We start from the raw sequence: 22,492 nt of genomic DNA, 5'->3' as shown, positions 1-22,492 counted from the left end.
AAACTTGCCAAGTTTCTCCCCAGAGCAAGAAGGATTTTGGAAAGCCAGTTCTGTGGGAAGCCCCAAGACTCACTAGAGGGCCACAGCCCATGGCAGGCAAGAGATGCCACGGGAAGTGCTGGGTCTTGAGAAGGCAAACAGGAAAATCTTGTTGTCCTCAGCTATCAAATGTGAGAGTACAAGAGAAGACAGATGTTATTCTTGAAGATGCAGAGAATGAACAGATACTGTCCTCAGCTATCAAATGTGAGAGTACAAGAGAAGACAGAGATGTTATTCTTGAAGATGCAGAGAACGAACAAGGCCACAGATATGAGCCCCACCCAGAAAATTTCAACTGTGTATCAGGAAAAAAATTGCAATCCTAGTAGTCAAACATTACAACAGGGCCAGAGAGGCAAAGAATCTCCAGCTTTGAAGCAGGGAAGTTGGACTAAGCAACCCTCCAAGCTATTTTTTGTGATTAAATACAAAACCTTGTTGAAAAGACCCACTGGAAATAAGGTAATTTTAATTACAGCCATCAATTTATATACACAATAATGTGTATTTTACATATATCAAGGAAAAAAAAAAAACCATACTGCATTTCAAAATTTGTTTACTGCAACAACAGAGGCAAATAGTTAGGAATAAGTATAAGTCACTAATATTAAGGAAAGCCACAATGTGTGTGTAAATTGAAGCCAGAGGAAAGCTACAGAAGCTCAGTACTCAGAGACATTAATTCCAAGGGTTTCACAATACCTAACTCACCTCAACCTCATTACAAGAAAATGGAGTCTGGATTGCAGGGCTGGATCTAGATCATTATCCAGCACCCATAAGCTTCAGGTTCCTATTTACAGTAACAGTTCTGAGATGTTAAACTGCAAGGTCAAGGTAACTGTTTTAGTTCTCATAACTGCAGCCTATTTTCACTAAAATTGCCTTAATTAACTTAGAATAGTCTGTGATTCTATAATTACCAGATCAAAATGTCACTTTAAATCATTCCTCATTTCAGGATATGTGAACACTGAACTAGCTGTAACAAATTTCTAATATTTTCAAAGTCAAAAGTTCATTTTTACTTAAAAAAAAGCCACAATAAAACTCTTAACAGAGGCTTAAAAAGGTCTTTATAAAATAATCTCCATCACACTTACAATAGTAAGAAAATGATTCTGGTTGCTAGTTTTTAGTAAATATGAACTGGTTTGTGTAATCTGTATTAAAGATGGTTATAACTTCAGTTCACATTTCATTTCTTAAAGGGGAATGAACAAATGTGTCAAGAAAAGTAGATTATTGCTGTTTCTCATCAAGTCCTTTTTACTAAGGACATGCTGCCTTGGTAGGCAAAGCATGTCTGGCAGCCAGCTGAGACAGGAGAGCTGAAGGAGAGAAGTTATGATTTGCATGCCAAAAAACCTTTCTTCAATCACCTTGTATTTGGCAATGGTACAACTGAGCTGATTTAAGATCAAAACTGTGTCATTCCATCCATCTCCTGAATGACAGTCCTGATCGTCTCATAACTTAAGTTTGCTTGAAGTGACACAAGAAGGTAGAATCCAAGCAAGTTCTGGACTGGCAGGAAAAAAGCCTCTGATGTTTATCCTCTCATGTGCAACTCTGAAAATACCAGATGTTCTTCAGAGGGTTTTTCACCAGGTCTGCTGGAGCAACGGGTATGGCTGTGCAGAGAGAACAGAACGTGGACATATTGGAAATAGGAAATCTATCAGGTTTTCTATTCCTGCAGTAGTACTGATCAAATCAAATATGCCACTATTCAATTTCAAGAGGGCTCAAAAGGATCTAAAAATCTGTACATGTTTTTAATCAAACTTTTCATACAGTAAGCCTCTGAAATGTACTTTCTGTGGACACAAATTGGCAATTACAATTGCAAACAGAAAAAGCTTACAGCTGCTAATAGGGTGTCATTCATTATACACTTTAACCAGCTGTTAGATTCTTTAGCTTTTGATAATAAATTATCCTAGTGAGGATGGTGACAGTTTTTATGTCCAAGGTTTAATCTGCTGGTGCACTTCTTTCCATTGTTTATATGAAACCTTACACTACTATTTCACCAAGAGCAGCTTCTAGAAGAGCTAAATCAAGTTACTCATGCAAAATAAAATGGATGCTGCTGTCAGAAGCACCACTGGTAATAATTACCTTCATACTGCCACCTTTCACATGTGAAGGTCTTAAAAGAACAGAAAAAAAAGAGAAAAAACCACATGACTGCTAACACTGGGGGAGAATTTTCCACTTCAGTACTTCCAGATTCCTTGTGATGTGATAATATTTAACACAGCACATGTAAAGACATTTCTTGTCATGTGGAAAAGATCTGGTCTTGTGGTGTGCAGCCTTCCCAAGACACCACTTCAGTGCATTCTGCCCTCCCATTTAAGCATTTAAGCATTAAGATACCTCCCTCTGGTATCTGAATCCCAGTCTCAAACACTGTCCAGTCAAGCCAGTGGTGGGGGATATTCTGAGCAACTCCTGATGGATTTACAGACTTCCCTGAGCTTTGCTGTGTGACATCCCGCTAAACTGTCCCCCAACAGTGGAGTTCTCAAAGAAAAAACCACAATTATCCCAGTGTCTGCTGGCTGCTGAGCAGCAAACTCCTCTGAGCTCTGCACTGATAAATCAGCACATCCCATTCCCCCCTGCAATGAGGCTGAAAGGCATTCCCTTTGCAATGAGATTCCTATGATTTCAACCAGAGCCATCATAAAGCAATAGAAGTTGAGAAAAAATTCTGCAGCTGTGACTTGAGACTGTGCAAAAGCCATTGTGATGACTGATACACCACTGTCAGAGCTGTGCAGCCAGCTGGTGCCTTTTCCTTTTACTTCTCCATGCTTTAAAGAAATGCATTTGATCAGCCTTGACATTTTATTTTTTTTAGAAAAGCTGCTATCAACTGACCATCAGAAGCATTTTGTTACAAAAGAGTACTAAAACTGTATGGTATCAATGAAAGACACCTAAAATATTCCTCTGAAATGTCAAGCATTTCTCTTCATGCTGGGTATTTATGTACCTTGACATTATCAGCTCTTCTGAAAATGGAGAAATACATCAGAAACTATCTTGTATGATTCCAAAAAGGCAAGGTGCATATTATTTCTTCACTGCCTCTCAAAAGTATTTTCTTTTCTGTAACAACCAGTGATGCAAACTGGTACAATACAGATCCTTAGTTTGGAAACCTGTATCTTAAAATAAAAATAACTGCAAGAATATTTCAGATCTAAGATATTCAATTTTAATATGTATTTAATTTCTTTTCAAAGCAAATTTCCATGCTGTGTCTTTTCACTTGTTCTACAGAAATTCGTAATCTATACAAAGATAATAAAATACTGACCTATATAAGGGCAATATCAATAGCAGGGGGGGTTTTTTGTTGGTTTTTTATCAACAGCATCAATTACCAATAGCAATGTTTATCACCTTCTTAGGAGATAAACAGCTTTTTGCTGGCAAATGTGCACCATTGTTCAACCAATCCTGTATTTAAAGTACACCAGTGAAACACTTTTGGGGTTCCTTAATCTACTGCACTGTACATAAAGTTTCATCATATCCAATTTGACCAAATTTTCCTATTCTTGAACATTCACTGAACAACAGAACTGAAGGAGAAGCATAAGAAAGAGATCACACTTTGGTTGTATTTGTAGTGGCAATTATTATCCAGTACCAAAAGCACTAACATCATATATCTTCTGGAAATGAAATGAAGAAGAAAAAGGCTTCCTCTGCATTCAAGTTCAGAAATTGTTTTTGCAATCAAAATGACATTTAATGGCTGTCTGCTTCATAATTCAAACTTCAGAGGAGAAAGGGAAAGTAAAGACATCTGAGCTGTAGCTGAATTTGATATGAGCACAGAAGTTACATTAGAGCACACTTACAAATTCATGTTTTTATACATCAATGCTGTGGCTGCTCAGGATTGATATTCATGGTCCTGTATATCTCTTTGAGAAACAGCAAGGCAGTGTCTTCTGATCCCCTACAAAGAATGAAATAAATAAAACAAAAGCAAAAAAGGGAAGGAAAAAAAAAGTAAAAAGTTAGTTCAGTATGGTCCACCTTCTGATTTTCCTAAGTCACATTCCATCCTATTTCAGCTTTCCAAAGAGTTTGCACAACCTCTTGGCCCAGTATTTATTTTACATGAACATGGCCTTACCTCCACCAGCTTCCTTCAAGGTGTAATTCTACACAAGTTCTGCTATCAGCCCTAGCCTATGCTTTTACCTTCTTTCTAGTGCATTTCCTCCTCCTGTCCTCCCTAACTTCCTATGCTGCAACTCCAAACCCCCTCCTCTATCCTCTTCTTTGATGTTACTTCCTCATCTTCATCTCCTCAAATAATGCATCACTTTTTATCCTGAATATATTCCACACTTCATTCTACTAATTTTATCCCACTCCATTAATTAGCCCAGTTCCAGCAGCAATATTCTAATTCTTCTCTAACTGGCAGGCCCTTAATTGTAAGCAGACTGTGTTAAACACCCATAGTCTTCCTCTCTTGCTTACCACTAAAATGTTAGATACCTTTCTAATAATTTAAAGATTAGTATCATTCAAGTGCCACATTTCCAAGTGGATGTTTTATCTCCTCCTTTCAAAAATCAAAGCTTCAAGCTGTCTGAATCTAAAGTTAACATGAAGATGCTTAATTTTCTTCTTCATCTATAAAATGCTATTTAAACAATACTAACACATAAACAATACTAACATAAAAAACCCCAATGTTAAACAGGCAAATTTTAACAAAGTTCCAGAGCTGCAGGAGCTGTGAGATGAGGGCAGCCTCCTGTGCTTTTTAAAATAAAATATCTAGGGAGCCAGTAAGAGAGATTTAGATGGTCAGAACTGTGATCCTCCAAAGGATGTGAGGAACATAATTTGCAGAACACCAGTACAGAATTAAACATGCAAGCTAAGGGAATACATGTATATTCCAAATTGAGCACAGACATTTATTGACAACCTCTGCATTAAATGAGCAGCAAACAAGCAAGCAGAAGGTTCAACACAGAATCTCCAGTCTCTCCAACACTCACAGCATTTCATTTAAAGCTTTTCCCACCATTCCTCAGGAAAAAAATGCTCTCCTATTTGGGTCATTAATCACTGTGCTTATCTTCCTCACCCGAATGACAAAAGCAGGCACAGGTACGAAGCTTTTAAAATCCTGGCAGTGATGGGCTGCCACCCTGTGGCAGGAATTCCGGTCCCTTCAGCGCTGCCTGTGGAACGGCACTGCCACCACCGGGTCACCCTGACAGAGCCCAGGGCTCACAGCAGCCCCGGGAACCCTCCTCTGGCAGGTGCTGAGCTTCATCATTCAAGTGATGATGGCACTAATGAGACCCTTCAGGTAACGCCTTCAGAGCTGTGTTTTAACCTCTGGAAAAAATGCCTGCTGCTAAAATTACCTACTGATAATCAAAACCTTCAGAAAGAGCACAGAGCACTCTTTGTCCAGCACCTGCTGAACTCAAAATGAGAGACCAGCCACTCCTCCCTCACCAACATCACTTTGCACAGCTCACAGCTGACACCCAAGGTTAGCTATTACATACCAAGATGTGCTGATAAATATAGTTCACACATCCTTTCCTCTGCCAGAAGAAGCAATAAAGTTTTACCACTTACTGTAGTCTAATAAAAATCCTTCTTGAACACTTTTATTTGAAGAGGTACAATTGTGAAAATGCTTCCAGAGTTCTCATCGTTTTGAAAATGACAGTAGCTAAAAATGTGTGTTTGGAGTGTCAAAGGTTGAGAGAAGGGTGTGCAATGTCTTTACTGCAAATTTGCAATATTATTGCAAATATTATCATATATAATATTGCAAATTTGCAATATTATTGCCAATATTATTATTGCAGATTTGTTCACTGTGTGCTAACACAGATTTTCCTTTGAAATAGGATTATCAAATAGTGACATGCAAGCACTACATCCCGAGTCTGACACTCCTGGACAATCACATATACTGTGTTCCTTAAGCACAATTTCTGGAATCACAGCTATCTCCCCTTACCAGTAGCACAGGTGGCTCTGCAAAGCAAACAGGTACTCATTGAAGCTTTCTATTGGTTTCTCTTGTAGAACATAATCAATGCGACGCCCTCCATTCAGCATCCCAACCTTCACTGAAACATCTTCGTCTTTTGGAGGGTCTGGACTTTCAGTGATCTTCTCAGCTAAAATCAAAGAGTTTCACATTTGAACTATTTTCAAGCACAGCCTGCTTGACTATAATTAAGAAATATTATCCATTTTTTCTGCTGTAATTTCCAAGTGTTTGTGATAAGACAATAATAACCTGAACTGCCCAGCATGGTCCAGAAAGGGTACTGAACTATAGGCTTACTTCTCTCCTAACAGTTTAAACAGTTTTCTTAACAAGTAACTGCTGAGTGATTTCCCCCTGAACTCACTCCAACCCACAAAGCTTTCATTGTAATTTCTCTCCCATACCCAGCTGAGGAGGAGAGTGACAGAGCAGCTTTGGTGGGAACCTGACATTCAGCAGAAACCTCTTTAACAGGGTCAGGAAAATCAATAGCAAACAGTCACTGAGACACTCAAGTGTCAACTTATTTGAGACAAGTAAGCTACAGAAAAACCAATAATGTGTCCATGTACCTTCCACCACTTGCTTTTCTTCCTCCTCTTTAATTTGGTTAGCTACTTTCTCCAGCTCTGCTTGCAGCTGGGTTGAAGATGTATGAGCACGTGCAAACTCATTAAGGGTCTGCCACGCACTCTTCAAAGAGCTAATAAAGCCCTGCTTCAGATCAGATCCCATACGAGACAGAGAGTCTTTCAGCTCTGAGAAAGAAAAAAAAAACACACCAAAAATTTAATTCAGAAGGATTTAAAATTACCAACTACAAGCAGAATGATGAAGTTCTGTTCAATAAACATCACAATTACCAGGGGAAACAAGCCTGCTAGGTGAAATGCAATTAATACACAATTGACTTCATACTGAATGGATCAATGAATCCACCTAGATCAAAGTCAAAACAATAAGGAGTACCAGACCATATTTTTCTCCTTTACTATACACACTTTTGGAGAGTTGTAACCTGAAACAAGTATCTTGTGTAGTCTAGCAAAGCAGACTCACTCTAATGGACAATTCCAAAGGACAGATGCTACAGAATCTCTCCAAGTGCCTGAACAGAGGCTTTCAGGAGGGCTCTGTGAACTTGCACAACAACAAAACTGACTTTCCCTATTAGATGTGCAAAATTTAAGTGGAGCACCTTGGTCTGACATGCACCCATGAGCAACAAAGCCAGTCCCTGCCCTCCGATGGCCACAGAACCTGCTTTTCCCTCAGGGCTCCCAACACTGAACAGACTCTGGTTAAACACATCATGGTGGTCATTAGGGACACAAATAAATTTAGTTTCTGTTGCACAGCTTCTTAGAAATGAAGGTGATCAAGCAATGTACAGCAGTGCTTTAATGGAACTTTGGTAATGAGAAGGTTAAATCTGGAGGAAACGTGATTATTACTTTTGAATGGAATTGTGAATGCTGAACTAATGGGGCTGGGTGGAATCACCTCTGATGTCTGGAAAAATATGGAGTCAGATATCCAGGAATATTAATTAGTCTCTTAAAAGCTTACAATATTCTAATGCATCAAATGGGAAATAATGAATAGGATCCATATGAAGCAAGTTTTCTTTTTACCCAGATGAAGTCTTTTTCTGCCTTTATGATGTGGAATGAGAACTGGTTTTAAATCCATGTCTTCAATGATCATTGGTTCTAACCTGTAAGCTACTGGATCAAGCTGTTGAGAGACAACACATTGACATTTAATTATCTTTAAAATTATCACATTTCAGTGAAAAAAAATCCCTATTTATGGATTATAGACAACCATTTTTGAATTCTGCACTATCTGAATTTACAGAAATTCAGTTCATGACATATTAAGCAGGTTCATGAACTACTTTGGTCTTGTTCTCCTACAGAAAGAGATTCTAATGAGGTAACACAACAGCAAGATTTCCTTGCACTCAATCTCTATCAACATTAAATTGTTAAACAAAATGAGACAGAGGAGAGCAAACACTGCATGTAAAAATACAAATATTCCATAAAAGTCTACAAGAGTGGCCTCAAATTAATGAAAAAAGCCCAAACAACTCCCCCCAACCAAAAAAAAAACTTCCTTAATTCTGAAAAGAAACAAGGCAAATATTATGAAAACAACCCATGCCTGGAAGTGTTTTAGGAAATGTACACAGGGGAACAAGAGGTGTAATGCTCAGATGGTAGAACTTAGTATTCTGCCTTTTTTGTCATCTACATCAACTAAAATCAAATATCAAAAGCACTGCTACTCACTGGGTGATAGATATTGAAGAACCCCTTGCAGGTAGGGAGCCTGTAGTTTTCATCAATCTTCTCCACACCCCTCACAGTAAGGAACACACCAATAGGGGAACCAAGAGCAAAGAAAATATCTGGTTCAAAGTCCAGTGCACTGTAAACCACAGAAACCTACCAGGCAGAAATCAGACACATCATCTCTCAGAACTGTCAGCTTCAAAGGAAATAGCAAAATGTCATCAACATTAAAAAGAACTTCAGTGAAACGAGAGGATTGATCAAATCCTTTAAATTGTTCAAATCATTTAGATCTGCACAGTCTCACCTGGCCAGTTCCAACTTCAAAATACTCATAGTCAATGTTCACAGAAGACACAGATGCACCAACTGGGAGCTTCCTCTTTGTGTGCATCTGACCAGACTCTGAAGGTGAGACAGAAGAAACTGTCTCTTTTGATTTCTGGGCATCTTCTTGAGTCTGGAGCGTGGCAGCCAGCACTGCTTTCTTTTCTGCTACTGCTTTCTTCTGTTCCTTTTGAGAAAAGTTTTAAAGTTAGGGAGAAAAAAGGTTAATTTCACAGCTGTCAAAATTCCTTTAATACATTCAGGATGTTAACAAGAGTGTTCAAGAATAGAAGCTAGTCCACAGCTAGCATTTGCTTAACAACTTTTAATTTCCATCCTGAAATATGTAATTACCTGCTTGGCTGCTCTGTCTTTTACAAAATTAGCTATTTTCTTTCTTGGTCCAAGAGGTATCCCCATCTCCTTCAGGTCATCAACTGTACACATGAGCTAAAGAAACAAACACCAAACACACACATAAAAATTATTTTTCTAGTAGAAAAAGTACTTATAACTTTTCTAGTAAAATAAATAATTTCATACTGGCAATGATCTATGAATTTGTTAAGTCAATTTATAAAGCTACAGAAAATACAAAAAATTAACAAGACATGACACAAAGTGCCTAACATAACTGGGTGGATGCACCACATCAAGAAAAAAAAAAGCTGCAGAACACTCAGTCTTCAAGCCATGCATTGATTATCTTATCTTTGCAACTGCTCTCATGGCCACTGAGAGGAAAAACAAGACAAGAAGAAAACCCAAACATAAACCTCCAGTCCCTGGGCAGCCCCTACAGGCCCAGTGAAGATTTCAGTACCAGAGACTCCATGTCGATCCGCTCCTTTTCGAAGGTGCTCACGTACTCTGACAAACTGAGCATTTCCAGAGTCCTCTGCAGAGTGGGAACATCTTCCTCTGCTTCAGCCTCACAAAGGTCATCAGCAGAAGTAGCAATGGAGGAGCCCAAGGAACTGGTATCTTCAGTCATCTCAACAAAACAGCACACAAACAGAATCACACCCTCTAACAGTGGAAAACCAGTAAGCAGCAAGCAAAACCAAGTTTAACTACTTTCTCTTAAAAACATTATCAGGCAAGCTCTGTAAATATATATCCATTTTTAGTGAAGCAGGATACAGATGTGCCACTAAAATAGACCTGCAAAATAAATATTTAAAAATTACTGTGAGAGATAAAACACCCAAAAATGCTTCCTCTTATTCCTCAAACAACTGGTCACCATTTCTAGTCTAAACACAGATTCTTTCCCTTTCATACATCTGCCCCATCATTTACTGCTAGACCAAGTTACATGTTCACAAGTGTCAAAGCTGATGTTCACCACCAAATCTCATTACTGGCCTACTTGAAACTTAAGAGAGAGCTAATTAATTTCTCCTGAGAAATGACAATATTTACAAAACAGCATCTTTCCATTAACATGTTTAAAAGTATCACCAAAACCCACAAACTTGGTTCAGCTAACAAATTCTAAAAAATTAAGAAAAAAAAGATTGAAAATATCAGAGTACAGGCCTGGAAAGACCAGCATGCAAATTACCTGTTTATCATGAACGTCCTTCACACTCCCATTAACACCAGAGAATGGTCCAGAATTTACTGATGAAGCCAAGTCCTTCTGGTTAGACAATATGTCAAATAGAATTAAGGAACCTGCAAACAGGAATTAAGAGTCGATGTGGGAAAAATATCAGGTTTTCCTGTCCCTAAATCTTGAGCAAGATTTATATGCAACAATAATGTCACAGTATAGTTTGATCAAGAGATGGCTGAATGAAAATACTCACATGTTAACTTGAACATAAAAAGCTAAAAGCAACCCCTTTTCTTCCCTGTTCATGCTTTATGTAGTTGCCATAACTAAACTATTTTTCCTTAAACTCCTAAGACTGATGAACTGGAGGAAAAGTTCCAGTCCAAACCAGTATGTCAATATTCTGCTCTAACACTTATTCTATATTCCAAAAAAATTATTGTATTTTTACTAAGTGGGGGCTCTGACAGACATCACCTACCTAACCAGATAACCTGTTAACTTTTAAACACACATTAGACACTAAGTTTTCACGAAGCGAAGTACTAACTTTCTCTCAAAGCCAGATAAACTCAGCTGTTGAGAGGAGCTTGTCAGCTGTTTTCTGAAAGACAGCCATGCCCGAACAGCTAATTTGAGTTTCATGCATAACAAAGGGGCCATTTTCCTTTTAAGAGGAACTGATTTGGGATAAAAGCAGCATTCCTCAGACAATCACCTAAGCTGTGCCCAGCCACAGAGACTCCCCCTTTGAAGTCGGGGTTGCGGCTCATGAAGAGCGCGTACAGGCGGTTCATTTCCATGCCCACTTTATCCACGATGGTCTGGCAGTAGGTGGGGCTGTTGTAGAACAGGATGTCCAGCAGCGTTTCGTTGGTGAAGTGCCTCAGGCGACCAATGCTCGGCAAAGTGATTTTCTTTATGTTCCTGGTAACACAGAATCGTTAAAAGCATGAAAGGCTTTTAAGAAATGCTCGCGAGAACCTTGTTAGCTTTTGAAATTAATGCAATGTAAATGCTACAGAGAGGGTCTCTAAAAGAGATTTTAAAAACTCACAACCCAGCCTTCTGGCCTCGTTGCATATTCACACATTAATGCTACCTGCTGATTGTAATATTTGAGAAAGATACAGCTCCTTTTTTTTCTCTCCAGGCAGAAGGGGTACATGAAATAACCTCTTCTTTATTCCAACACTGCTCTCATAAAGTACCATGGAAGTTTGGTGAGCAGATTGAAGTGGAAGAGAAAAAGGAACTTGCATATAAAATTAGAATCACAGAATGGTAATACTCTCTTTTTGAAGAAGAAGCTTGGCATCACCATCTGCCTGTCTGGAGTCAAGACAGCTGCACTGGAATTGCTATAGACTTCAGACTGCCTGGTTTGATTAACAGAACAAGGATCCCTCCTCATGCAGTGCCCAAATGCAAATAAAACACCAAGGCTGGAGGAAAGCAGTGTGATTTGACTGAGCTAAAACAGTCTGGAGAACATCAGCATCACTTTAAGAGGCACAGGTTGCCACTCTCACAATTTTCACTTCCCCAGCTTTGAGCAAGGGAAACAGCTTGAAATGTGAAGTCATAGCAAAGGGGTAGGCCCAGAAAAGGGATTTTAAAACAGATTTTAAATGCTGTAACAGTCTTACCCAAATACAGATACTTTGCTTTAAAAAAGAACCCCTTAGCTCAAGTGCCTAATCATAATTCAGGCACTCCTCTAGGACTGGACAGAGGGCTCAGTGCCTTCCTCAGAAATAACTGCTAGGGTGAAACTGAATCAGACTGCAGGAAAGTAAAGAATAGACAACTCTGCACTCTAAACTGTGCACACCTCATGGACAGAACATCTCCAGGTTCACCACCTCATCCTTGTGACCACAATCTCCACACACTCACTCATCAAGTATCATGCATTGGCCACTCTCATGCAAATCCAGTACTGAAAAGTTGTGTGCAAGAAAATGAACACGAGAAATACTCCTCACACCCTTCTAGCTTTCCAAATACTCCTTGTCAAAATGTTAATTTAAAAAAATCTGCAATTCTCTAATCCAGTCATACATTTGCCATGCAACCTGCAGAGCAGTTCTCTTTTTCTCCATTTTCCATAACCCATTGAACAGCAGCTTTTAAGATGTTTTCAACATTAAACAACACCCTCACCTGTCTACACCAGTTGCATCTCCATGCAGAGAACTGTGCCAGTGAACTGGAAGGAATTCCACCCTGCTCACTTTGCGTTCCTCCAAACACTTCTTAAAGTGAGTCTGCAACAACTTCAGAGAAACAGTCCTAAAATCATCAACTGTGAAGAAAAAGAATAATGAAAATCTGATAGCTGCAGTACTCAAGTAACAAATAAGTAATCCCTCCTTCCCCTTAATTTCACAGATAGTCAGAAAACAAATGACTGAAAGAGGAAAAATCTTTCCAAGTATTACAATTCTAACAATAAGAAAGTACTCATTTTAGTGGATTTTTTAGCAAGCTTCGATAGAAGCTTGCTAAAAAATGTCTCATAATGACTGCCTGTACACTCCATAACCAGACAGGGCTTTTTTAATTTACTCAGTTGTACCAGAGTGTATTTAAAAAATAAAATAAAAGCAAACACACAAGCCACACAAAGCAAACACATCCACTCACACCACAAGAAAAAAAACTGATCAACTAAAAAAGCCCCTTCACCACACATCCCAAAACTCAAATCACCCTGCAAGTGAGATATTGAGAACTAGTAATAACAGCTAAAGCTTCAATTTTGACAGAACACAGATTCTGACTTTGGAAAATAATCATGAAAAAATTGAACTTCTTAACATTAGAGACTTTTCTTTAAAAAAAAAAAAAAAAAGACATGCTTATCTGAATATGAGCTAGAGAGAGCCACATTTAAACAGCAAGAATACAACTGCTCATTACACAAGCCCAAACTTACCACATTCAACAATGCTTCTAAACCTCAAGTCACATACAGGACCTATGCCATGAACCATAAATACCAGATGGTCAATTTGGGACATTTCTCCTGTAGAAAAAAAACAAAAAGGAAAACATTCAGAGTACCAGTATGTACAGCAGGAGTGAAGTTCAGAGCCTAGCAAGTGTAATACACACTTGTTGAATAAAGCCTATCACATAACATGGTTCAGGACATAACAGAGCTCACAGGACTCCTTTGATTAAAACAACCCAAAACCAGATAACCTCAGCAAACAGCTGAGATGAAGGAATAACTTTAATCTTTAGACTCCAGGCACGAACAGCACACAGCCACTCCACCCACCATTGTCCAGCTTCTGCACAGATCCAAACTGACTGCTCCCAGTGCAGACCCAAGTGCACCAGGAATCTCATCACCTACCATCAGGAATCTCATCATGGTCATCATCAATTCCACGTTTCACTACCCTTGGCCTTGCCTGCCCATCTTGAGTGGTGCCCCATTCGTCTGGTGTGGTAGAAGGCTGGAACTGAACTATGACCTGTAACAAATACAGCATCCAATTCCAACCAAGAAAACCCTCATGACTCATACTGTTAGTGTGAAAGCACTGCATAGTTCAACATACTTTTTGATTGCTTTGCCTTTAAACTGAAAATCAAATGTTTTCTTCCACAAAATCCTCATTAGTGTGAAAAGCAAACTGATGACTCAAAGTAAGCTCTAGGTGAAGAAGCTGGGCCTGCTCAGTGATTCTGAACCATTTTAACTCCCAAGCCAAGCATAATTCAAGCTCCTCCTTCCTAGTCTCCAGTATCCACTCTTAGCAGGTTATTGCTAATGTGAAGAAATTGAATGCTACCTGATTTACAATAACTCTATCACAAGGAGAAAATGGAAACAAAAAAGTGCAGTGCTTTTCAGGGAAAGACAACAGCATCTGAAGTAGTCCAGAAACTCTAAGAAGTGAGTAATTGAGTAGTACAGCTTAACTATAGTAAGTGTAGGCCTTACAGTCTGAGCTCGTATTTATGACATGAAGGGATTTAAATGCTCCTTCTCTAGATTTTTACTGAACAGAATTCCCTAACCAGGATTATTAAACACTTCAAGCAGGAGCAACCACGATTCTGTCCCTTGGATAGTTCTGTGTATTAATTACTGCATCTGTGATAAGTGAACAGTTAACAGTATTGATCAATAAGGCTGAAGTCTATGTTTTAATCACGAGACTGTTCACAGAGTATTTAGAATAACTTTTAAAGCTTGTCCTGCTATACTTTCTCATAGCCTGAAAATAAGCAGAAACCTTCTCAGGCCTTAAAGCAACTAATTACCTTATAGCTAGATTAATGCTCTTCTCTACATGAAAGCTCTTTGGTATAGACTAAGGTTAAACTAATTCAAATTGCTGACCATTTGCTGCCAGTTATCCTTAGCCAAAATATTTACTATGCAAACCCTTATTCGTTTCAGATTTCAGAAAGCACTGTCTTTTAACCACATGACAGCACATTGAAGCAAGCACAAGTTCAGTGTTCTGTAAACTTGATCATCTTTAATGCACACACACCTAGAACAAACAACTGGTATGTTTCATGCAAGATTAAGAGCACATTCAATTTATGCTTCCATCCATTTGCTCACTCCCCCTTAATGAATCCTGCAAGACACAATTGCCAAAATCTATTACCTTGGGATTATGCATAACAATTGTCTCCCCATTTGGAAATTCCAGTCGCCGATGCCACTGATTGGTAGTTACAGCCCTTTTATATTCTGCCTGAAACAGAAAACAAGTTACACAAAATCAGCATGGCAACCTTCTCAGTATTTGGTGGCCTCATGTAATGCTACAGTTAAAATTTACATAACTTTCTTTATATAAAAATGTCACATGTAGAACTAGACAAGCAGATTTTAGATCACAGCAGTGCAGGACTGAATGCAGGAGCAATGTGGCCTTCTAGACACTCCTCTTTCCAGGATTTGCTTATGTGCCAGAAAGCACACTCTGCAAATCATCTTCATGAAACAGAAAGAATTGTTTCTAAGGTGATTAACACAATGAACTAACAAGGTCTCTGCCACTCACTAACCTCCAACTTGTCACTGAAGTCCTCAGTGTAAGGGATGAAGCGGCTGTCCTTGTCTCCCTTGTAGAACCACAGGCAGCGCCGCACTTCCGAGGGCTCCTCGTCCCAGTACACGGCTTTCCTCACGCGCTCGTACAGGAACACGTCGTAGCGGCCGCCGTCCGTGCTCAGCACCACGCTCTCAGGGTCAGGCTGGACTGGGACACACAGCCACACCTGCTCACCACACGGACACATCTCTGCTCTGTGCTCAGCACCACGCTCTCAGGGTCAGGCTGGACTGGGACACACAGCCACACCTGCTCACCACACTGACACTGCTCTGTGCTCAGCACCACGCTCTCGGGGTCAGGCTGCACTGGGACACACAGCCACACCTGCTCACCACACGGACACTGCTCTGTGCTCAGCACCACGCTCTCGGGGTCAGGCTGGACTGGGACACACAGCCACACCTGCTCACCACACTGACACTGCTGTGTGCTCAGCACCACGCTCTCAGGGTCAGGCTGGACTGGGACACACAGCCACACCTGCTCACCACACTGACACTGCTCTGTGCTCAGCACCACGCTCTCGGGGTCAGGCTGCACTGGGACACACAGCCACACGTGCCTACCACACTGACACTGCTCTGTGCTCAGCACCACGCTCTCAGGGTCAGGCTGGACTGGGACACACAGCCACACGTGCCTACCACACTGACACTGCTCTGCTCTCTCAGCCCAGCCCCAGCCACTCCTGTGATCAATATTAGGCCATTAGGACTGACAGTCACACCATGGCAGAGAAGCTTTGTAACACTGTGATGCTTCTAGAATGCTTCTATATGCTCTGTACACAACAAAACACTTGGAAAAACTTCTAAATATGAATACTCATTCCAGAACTCATAGTTTAACAAAAAGGCAAGCCAAGACACAAGTAACGAGGAGTTCTATATGAAAATATGATATCTACTTGGGTATATATATTTATATATACCCAAATAATCTCAACTCTAACAGCATCAAGCAGTGATGATGTCAGTGAAATAAATTAAGTGGCACAAAACTCATCTTCCAAACATTACTTATTACTGCCACATACATGAGTGGCATTACCCCAACACCTTCCTTCAGTCCTTCTGCTCACCTCTGGATAAGACAGAACTTACCAGAATTATAGACCTCCTCTAGTCTTGCAGAATCCAGAATGCTGAATGGCATCCATATTTGCTTGTCCTCCACCTCCTTACAGTAGAACCAGTGGGGCTGAACTGGCTCGTACTGGTTCTGCAGCAGCACAGGAGGGGCTGGGACCAGGGGCCCTGCAGGCCTGGCAGGCTGGAGCTGGGACTGGGACGGTGGGAACTGAAAAGAGATGGGCTCAGCACCTCAGTCTCACAGGGTTTTTGCAGAACTCTTCTATACTTTGCTATAGGGAATACTCTGAACCTTTATTTCTAACTTGTTTTCCTCCCCAAGAACATTACCTTCCATTCTAAAAATATTGTACACTTCATCATGTGTTTGAGAACTTACACCTTCTCAAACTGAGAAAGAATGTGAATTTCATTACCACAAACACTGTTAAAAACTGCCATGGTTTAGCATCATCATTATCTAAAATCAGTGAGATTTCAAATATTCTCTTAAATTTTCAAAACTTGCGGTGAACTTGTTTCTTACAACCACAAAATTTGACATGAAAATAAAAACATATTTTTCGCATTGTTCATTTACATATAATTATGCTTTTGCATAAAGACTCCTGATTTTAACAAGTGGCCACGTCAGCAATAGCTCTTTTACTGCAAAGTGACTAGAACAGGCAGCATCAGTGGTACAAGAAAAGGAACTGATTTTGAAAGGGTCTACAGGCTTCATAAAGATGATTTCATACAAATTTTACAAAAAACCCAGTCAGTACAACTAAAAGCAGCTGACATCAGCAGTAGCAAATGCCTTGGCTGATGATACATTTAAAGGGAAAAAAAGAGCACCAAAATATTGTACAATATATAAAATCCAATAAACAGAAGTTCTGAAATTATACAGTCTAAAACTCCAGACTGTTTAGGTTCTATTGCCTTTGCTATGTTTTATATAACCTTCACATTCTTTATTCATGATAACATAAATATAACAATAGCTCAAGCAAAAATAAAAACAGTTTTTGCTATTTTCAAGGCAAACGTGCCAGGTTTTATTAACCCATTGGCATTACTTTAATAATGCTTTTGTGCAGGTAGAAAACAATGAAGATTATTGCTTTATATCACCCAAAATTCTCAACCAATTTGTTTTAAAGAATTTGCTGACAATTTTATGTGACTTAATTTCAAAAAATTCTGGCTTCACCAACAAAACCAGCTTAAAAAGAGATTTTAGCCCTTCTCTTTGAAATGGCTGAATGACCTGATTTAAAGCTGAGGCACAAAAAATGCAGCAGCACAGCTGAAACTCAGCAAGCTCAGAAACCCACAGAAAAGAGCAACAGAACTTCACAACCTGATTTTGTTTCCAATGCCCAGAGGCTCACAGAGCTACAGCCTCTGAGGGTACACTCACTTCAAAGACCAGGAAGTTTTCCTGGAACAACAGTTCCAAGCTACTTGGAACTGTGAAAAGTGAAAAGCTTTTGCTGCTATCAAGGGTTCAAGACTTCTTCCGGGGTTTTTTGCAGAGAAGAAAAATCTTCAAAAGATAAAACACACCGCTGAAAGAGGGAAGTGACTTGATTTGCTGTGGCAGCCAGAAGGAGTCACATACCTGTGTCAGCGGCCCCGGGGGGGTCTGGTACATCTGCACGGGTGGCACGGGGGACGCTGTGGCAGGGGGGTGGCTCTGCTGCAGCTGGGGTGGGGTGAGGTAAGGGTTGGCCCTGCTGCTCAGGGTGGTGTGCCTGTAGGGGTTGTAGCCCTGCTGCTGTGGGGTGCCCACGGGCAGGGCAGTGCTGGCAGGTGGGGGACAGCTCTGCTGAGGGGGCTGGTACGGCGCCATTCCCACCTGGGAAGCGGGTGGGGCACCGTAAGACTGGGATTTGGGAATATGTGGTGAAAAGGCGTTTTGCCCATCCTGGGAGCCAGACACGAGTGGAAGTGAAGCGGGAGGTCTGGAGAAGGCTGGTGCTCCGACAGGTGTTGAAACAGTTGTTAAGGGTGGCTGCCCAATACTCCCAAAGGGATCACTGCTGCTGGGAACTTGAGAGAAGTAGCTGAAAGTCTGTGGTGGGTTGGGGCTGGCTGATGTCTGACCCAAGAAGCTGTCCTCTTCCCCAACGTCTGCAGAATCATCTGCAAAAACAAATGGATCACCAGAGATCTTGTGAGAGCTTCAAACCACTGCATGGGATCAAAACTTTCTGTAATACCATCAGCTAGGGCCAAAACTGTTGGCCCTCAAAAAGCTTACACATCCTTCATTCAGCACATCATAAAATGAAACAAAAGATATCAAGTCTTCAAGAACATTTTTAAAAAGTCATGAAAGTCACTCAGTGTACACAGAAAAAGCAACAAATATTAAATAAGAACCCAAAATATAACTGGAGTCAGGACCTTCCCAGGGCAATCTGGCAGGCACTAAAATCCCTTCCAATTTCACTCATCCCTCAAATGCAAGAACAACCTTGGCTCATATCTTTTCACCATGAAAACATCTACTAAGCATAGGACTTTATGCTCCTATGCTCCTTTATGCTCCCATGCTCCTTTTAGGACAGAGCTTAAAAACATTCCTAAACAGGCCAAACTTACAGGTTAAACCATCCATTCTTGCCTGCTCCTTCAGCAGAGCCCTCTCAAGGTTTCTCATCTGACTTGCAAGCTGGCTATAACTCATGATCCCAAGCCACTTAATGAGCAGGACTTGGTCCAGTTCTCCGTACTCGAGACTTGCATAAAAGCCTGATGCAGAAAAATCAGTCCCCATTCTGCATAAGTGCAGGAGAGGATTTAAAAAGATGCAAGGCCATGAATGCCCTTTCACATGGAGAAAATAAATAAAAGAGGTCCTGATCAATCACAGTTTTCTACTTTGTTTTCTAGGAACAAGTGGGAAAAGAGAAGGTTTGTCATGATTTGAGGTCTCACCATAAGCTCACGTCAGGCTGTGCTGGCCTGAGCAGCACTGAGGGAAAGGAGTCAGTGCCACCTGCAGAAAGCAGCAGTGAAACATTGACAATCAAATGAGCCCAGGCTGTGGGGAAGACGCCACAGAGCATCTCTGCTGCTCAGTCCCCAGGCAGAGTCCCTGCAGCTGTGAGCAGCCAACAACAAATGCCTTTATCCACAGCCAACACAACTGTAATAGGGAGCACCAAGGGAGTACAGGGGAATCCACAGAGCAGTCTCCCTAGGAAGCTGCTGTTCTAATTAATTAATCATCAAAGAGGCAGCTGCCAAGATTAAGAAGAACTATTTTAACCATCTTTTATTTAGTCTGTGCACACGGTGCCAATTTGAGGCATCATCTGCCTCAAATTCCTCCTGCTTTCCCTTACAGCACTTGATCCCACTTTGAGGAACAAAGCCAAAATCTCTGTGTGGAGAATGCTGAAATCACTCTGACCCAATGACCACACCTGGGGATCATCTCCCAGCTGCAAGCAGCAGCCATTTCTATTAAATAAAAGGTCTCAGCTTCTAAACAATAAAATCCACCTTCCTTTTGCATTTCATTAACAGTGTGGGACAGAGAGAAGCACACTGCAAACCACACTACCAACTCTCAGCTTTCCCAAACAATTGGCAGCAGAGCAGGTTTCACCTCACCCCGTCAGGCCACCACAAACATGCAGCAGTGGTGAGAGATCTCAGGGCCTTCAGCAAATGAATGTTCACAAAACACCTACAATTCTCCAGTTTCAAACAGGTTTTGGGGATTTAAGCCTAAGTGTGGCTTTCCTTGCAAAATGAGGGCGACAAGAGTTCTGCCTAAAAAAAACCCTATAGCTATATATGTACACACATGCAGTTTTTCAACACAAAACATTATTGTTTATCTTGACTTTTCCTAATTTTTGCAAAAAACTATGTTGTAAAAACAAGCACGACATACAAATGTAAAAAAATGAGTGTACAGCTTTGATGTGTGTTCTCCCCACACACAGAACAGTCTTTGTTCACCTGTGACTGTGTCAAGCTCCTGTACACCCCTCCCCACACGGGGCAGAGCTTTGTCATTCACAGACTGTCACCAGACAACCACAAGTGACATCAGTCCCCGTTCTCACTGGGAACACTCCTCCCACCTTACAGTGAATATATTGGTTACATCACCCACACCTGAGCCAGAGAATACATCTTATTGTCAAACTGCATTGCTCAAACCACTAACTAATCACTCTTGGAGACAGGTAAACAAATGAATGACTGCACACAGCTCCCTAATTGTGGCTGTCAGGTGTCAAACAAATCCCTGGATTGATTCTTATTACATTTTACATAATTTAAAATTATGATTACAAGTACAAAATATTCCACTCAGCAAGAAGATCCTAACAACACCTGGCTGGACAGATGGTGAGTTCACTTGGCTGTGGAAACAAAACATTTTGCAGGACATGGGCCTTACTTGGACTGACACAGAATGGGGCACAACCTCTGACACTGAAAATTCCTCCAGCTGCAAGGCCATGAATCCTCACATGATCAAATTTTAAGTCATATGGAGAGAATAAGATCACCACATTAATCAAATCCCATCAGATTTTATCCTCAGTGTTCAGGAAATTGCCAGGACAGCCATTTGTGTAAAGCTACTAGCCAGATCAGCACTTAAAAACTGTTTTACTTTCTTAATGAAAAAATAATGGATATTTGCATGAAAGAAAAACTATGAGGATTGCACAAAGGAATTAGTAAGCGTATCAACTATCTAGACACCTCAAGTAAGCAGAAGTAATATTTTAATGCTTTTATCCCTCCTATCCAAAAAATGTAGTTGATCTAAAAAACTATTCCAAAGCCATACGTGGCAAATATTTTATTAAATCTACAGAGAAGTACTGCTCTGATTTCCAGCCATATTAATACTTACTTTAGCTAAGTAAGTGCTGAAATGAAGTCTTGAAGACTCAGCATAAATCAGTTTGGGTTAAAAGGGACCTTCAAAGGTCATTAGTCCAATCCCAACATGTACAATACAGTAATGTTAGAAATATCTGGTTTCTAGATGCATTTCTAATGTTTCGAGCTTTAACCTCTGACTGAACACATTCCCAAAAAATTCCATTCCTTTATCTGAAGCTGCCTGAACACCAGATTTTAAATTACACGCACAAGTGTTGGGAACACCATTGAGGCTTTAGGAGAAAAGGATATTAGAACCAGGATTAAATTAGCAAGGATATTTAAAGTGGCTGCTTAACGTGCTATTTTCAAACGGGGAACCCAGAAGATAACATGAGATAGGGGCTTTAAAAAAGCGAAAACATTCAGTACGCACTGAATGGAAGCACTGCCGCGTCCCTGAGCTGGAAGCGCGACGATCAGACCCGTCCTCAGACCCAGCGCTAAAACCCGCACGCACAAGCATTAAGCAGGGGGAAGTAGAAGAAATTAAGTGCCGGAAAGCGGAAAATGTAATCCCGAGCAGCGCCTCTCCTGAGGCACCGCCAGGGACACTCGGGGAGCCCCAGCGCCGGGTCCAGCCCACACGGACCGGGCCCCCCCGGCCCGCAGCCCCCCTTGGAGCCCCGGTTCGGCTCTGGGGACTCCCCCGGCCCGCAGCCCCCCTTGGAGCCCCGGTTCGGCTCTGGGGACTCCCCCGGCCCGCAGCCCCCCTTGGAGCCCCGGTTCGGCTCTGGGGACTCCCCCGGCCCCACCGCCCCTTCCCGGCGGTGGCGGCACCCGGCGGGACCCCTCACATCCCCTGCGCTCCCGGCTGCCCTCCCTCCCGGTCTCCCTCTCTCCGTACCGGCGGGCAGCAGCGCGGGGCCGGGCGGCGCGGCCGGAGCTTGGCCGACGGGGATGAAGGGCACGTTGAAGCTGAACTCGGTGGCGGAGGACGAGAAGAGCAGGTTGGTGCCGGCGCCTCCCCCGGGCTTCGCCGCCGCCATAGCCGCGCCCCGGCCACGTCCCTGTCCCGGCCCCTTCCGCCCTCACCCAAGATGGCGGCGGCGGCCGCGCGCAGCCGTGAGGGGCGGGAGGCGGGCCCGGCC

The 22,492-nt window shown here is 41.5% G+C and overlaps 1 protein-coding gene across 1 annotated transcript; it reads right to left on the bottom strand.

Moving 5' to 3' along the window:
- Positions 1-494: 494 nt before the first annotated feature.
- On the bottom strand, positions 495-22,442 carry LOC121341960 (SEC23 interacting protein). Its single transcript, XM_041415961.1, has 19 exons — positions 22,249-22,442; positions 18,100-18,623; positions 16,503-16,698; positions 15,350-15,543; positions 14,944-15,033; positions 13,671-13,791; positions 13,245-13,334; positions 12,470-12,611; positions 11,022-11,230; positions 10,310-10,422; positions 9,566-9,736; positions 9,097-9,192; positions 8,723-8,929; positions 8,413-8,568; positions 7,750-7,852; positions 6,688-6,873; positions 6,080-6,242; positions 3,930-4,030; positions 495-1,679 (listed from the first exon to the last, which is right to left on the bottom strand). Exons 1-18 carry the CDS (start codon positions 22,388-22,390, stop codon positions 3,949-3,951), a joined length of 2,985 nt encoding a protein of 994 aa, XP_041271895.1. The 5' UTR covers positions 22,391-22,442; the 3' UTR covers positions 495-1,679; positions 3,930-3,948.
- Positions 22,443-22,492: the final 50 nt, after the last annotated feature.

The sequence above is a fragment of the Onychostruthus taczanowskii genome, unplaced genomic scaffold (assembly GCF_017590055.1).
Source record: "Onychostruthus taczanowskii isolate IOZ18803 unplaced genomic scaffold, ASM1759005v1 scaffold5, whole genome shotgun sequence".
Taxonomy (NCBI): domain Eukaryota; kingdom Metazoa; phylum Chordata; class Aves; order Passeriformes; family Passeridae; genus Onychostruthus; species Onychostruthus taczanowskii.
Note: the sequence above shows the minus strand (reverse complement) of the source record. Positions and strands in the feature narration are given on the sequence as shown.

Excerpts from the sequence above, each read along its gene's own strand:
- LOC121341960 (XM_041415961.1), bottom strand. The coding sequence starts at position 22,390 with ATGGCGGCGGCGAAGCCCGGGGGAGGCGCCGGCACCAACCTGCTCTTC. Across the intron at positions 13,792-14,943 it reads TTGTTATGCATAATCCCAAG|GTCATAGTTCAGTTCCAGCC; the intron begins GTAATAGATTTT and ends TATTTGTTACAG. Across the intron at positions 11,231-12,469 it reads GATGCAACTGGTGTAGACAG|GAACATAAAGAAAATCACTT; the intron begins GTGAGGGTGTTG and ends CTGTGTTACCAG.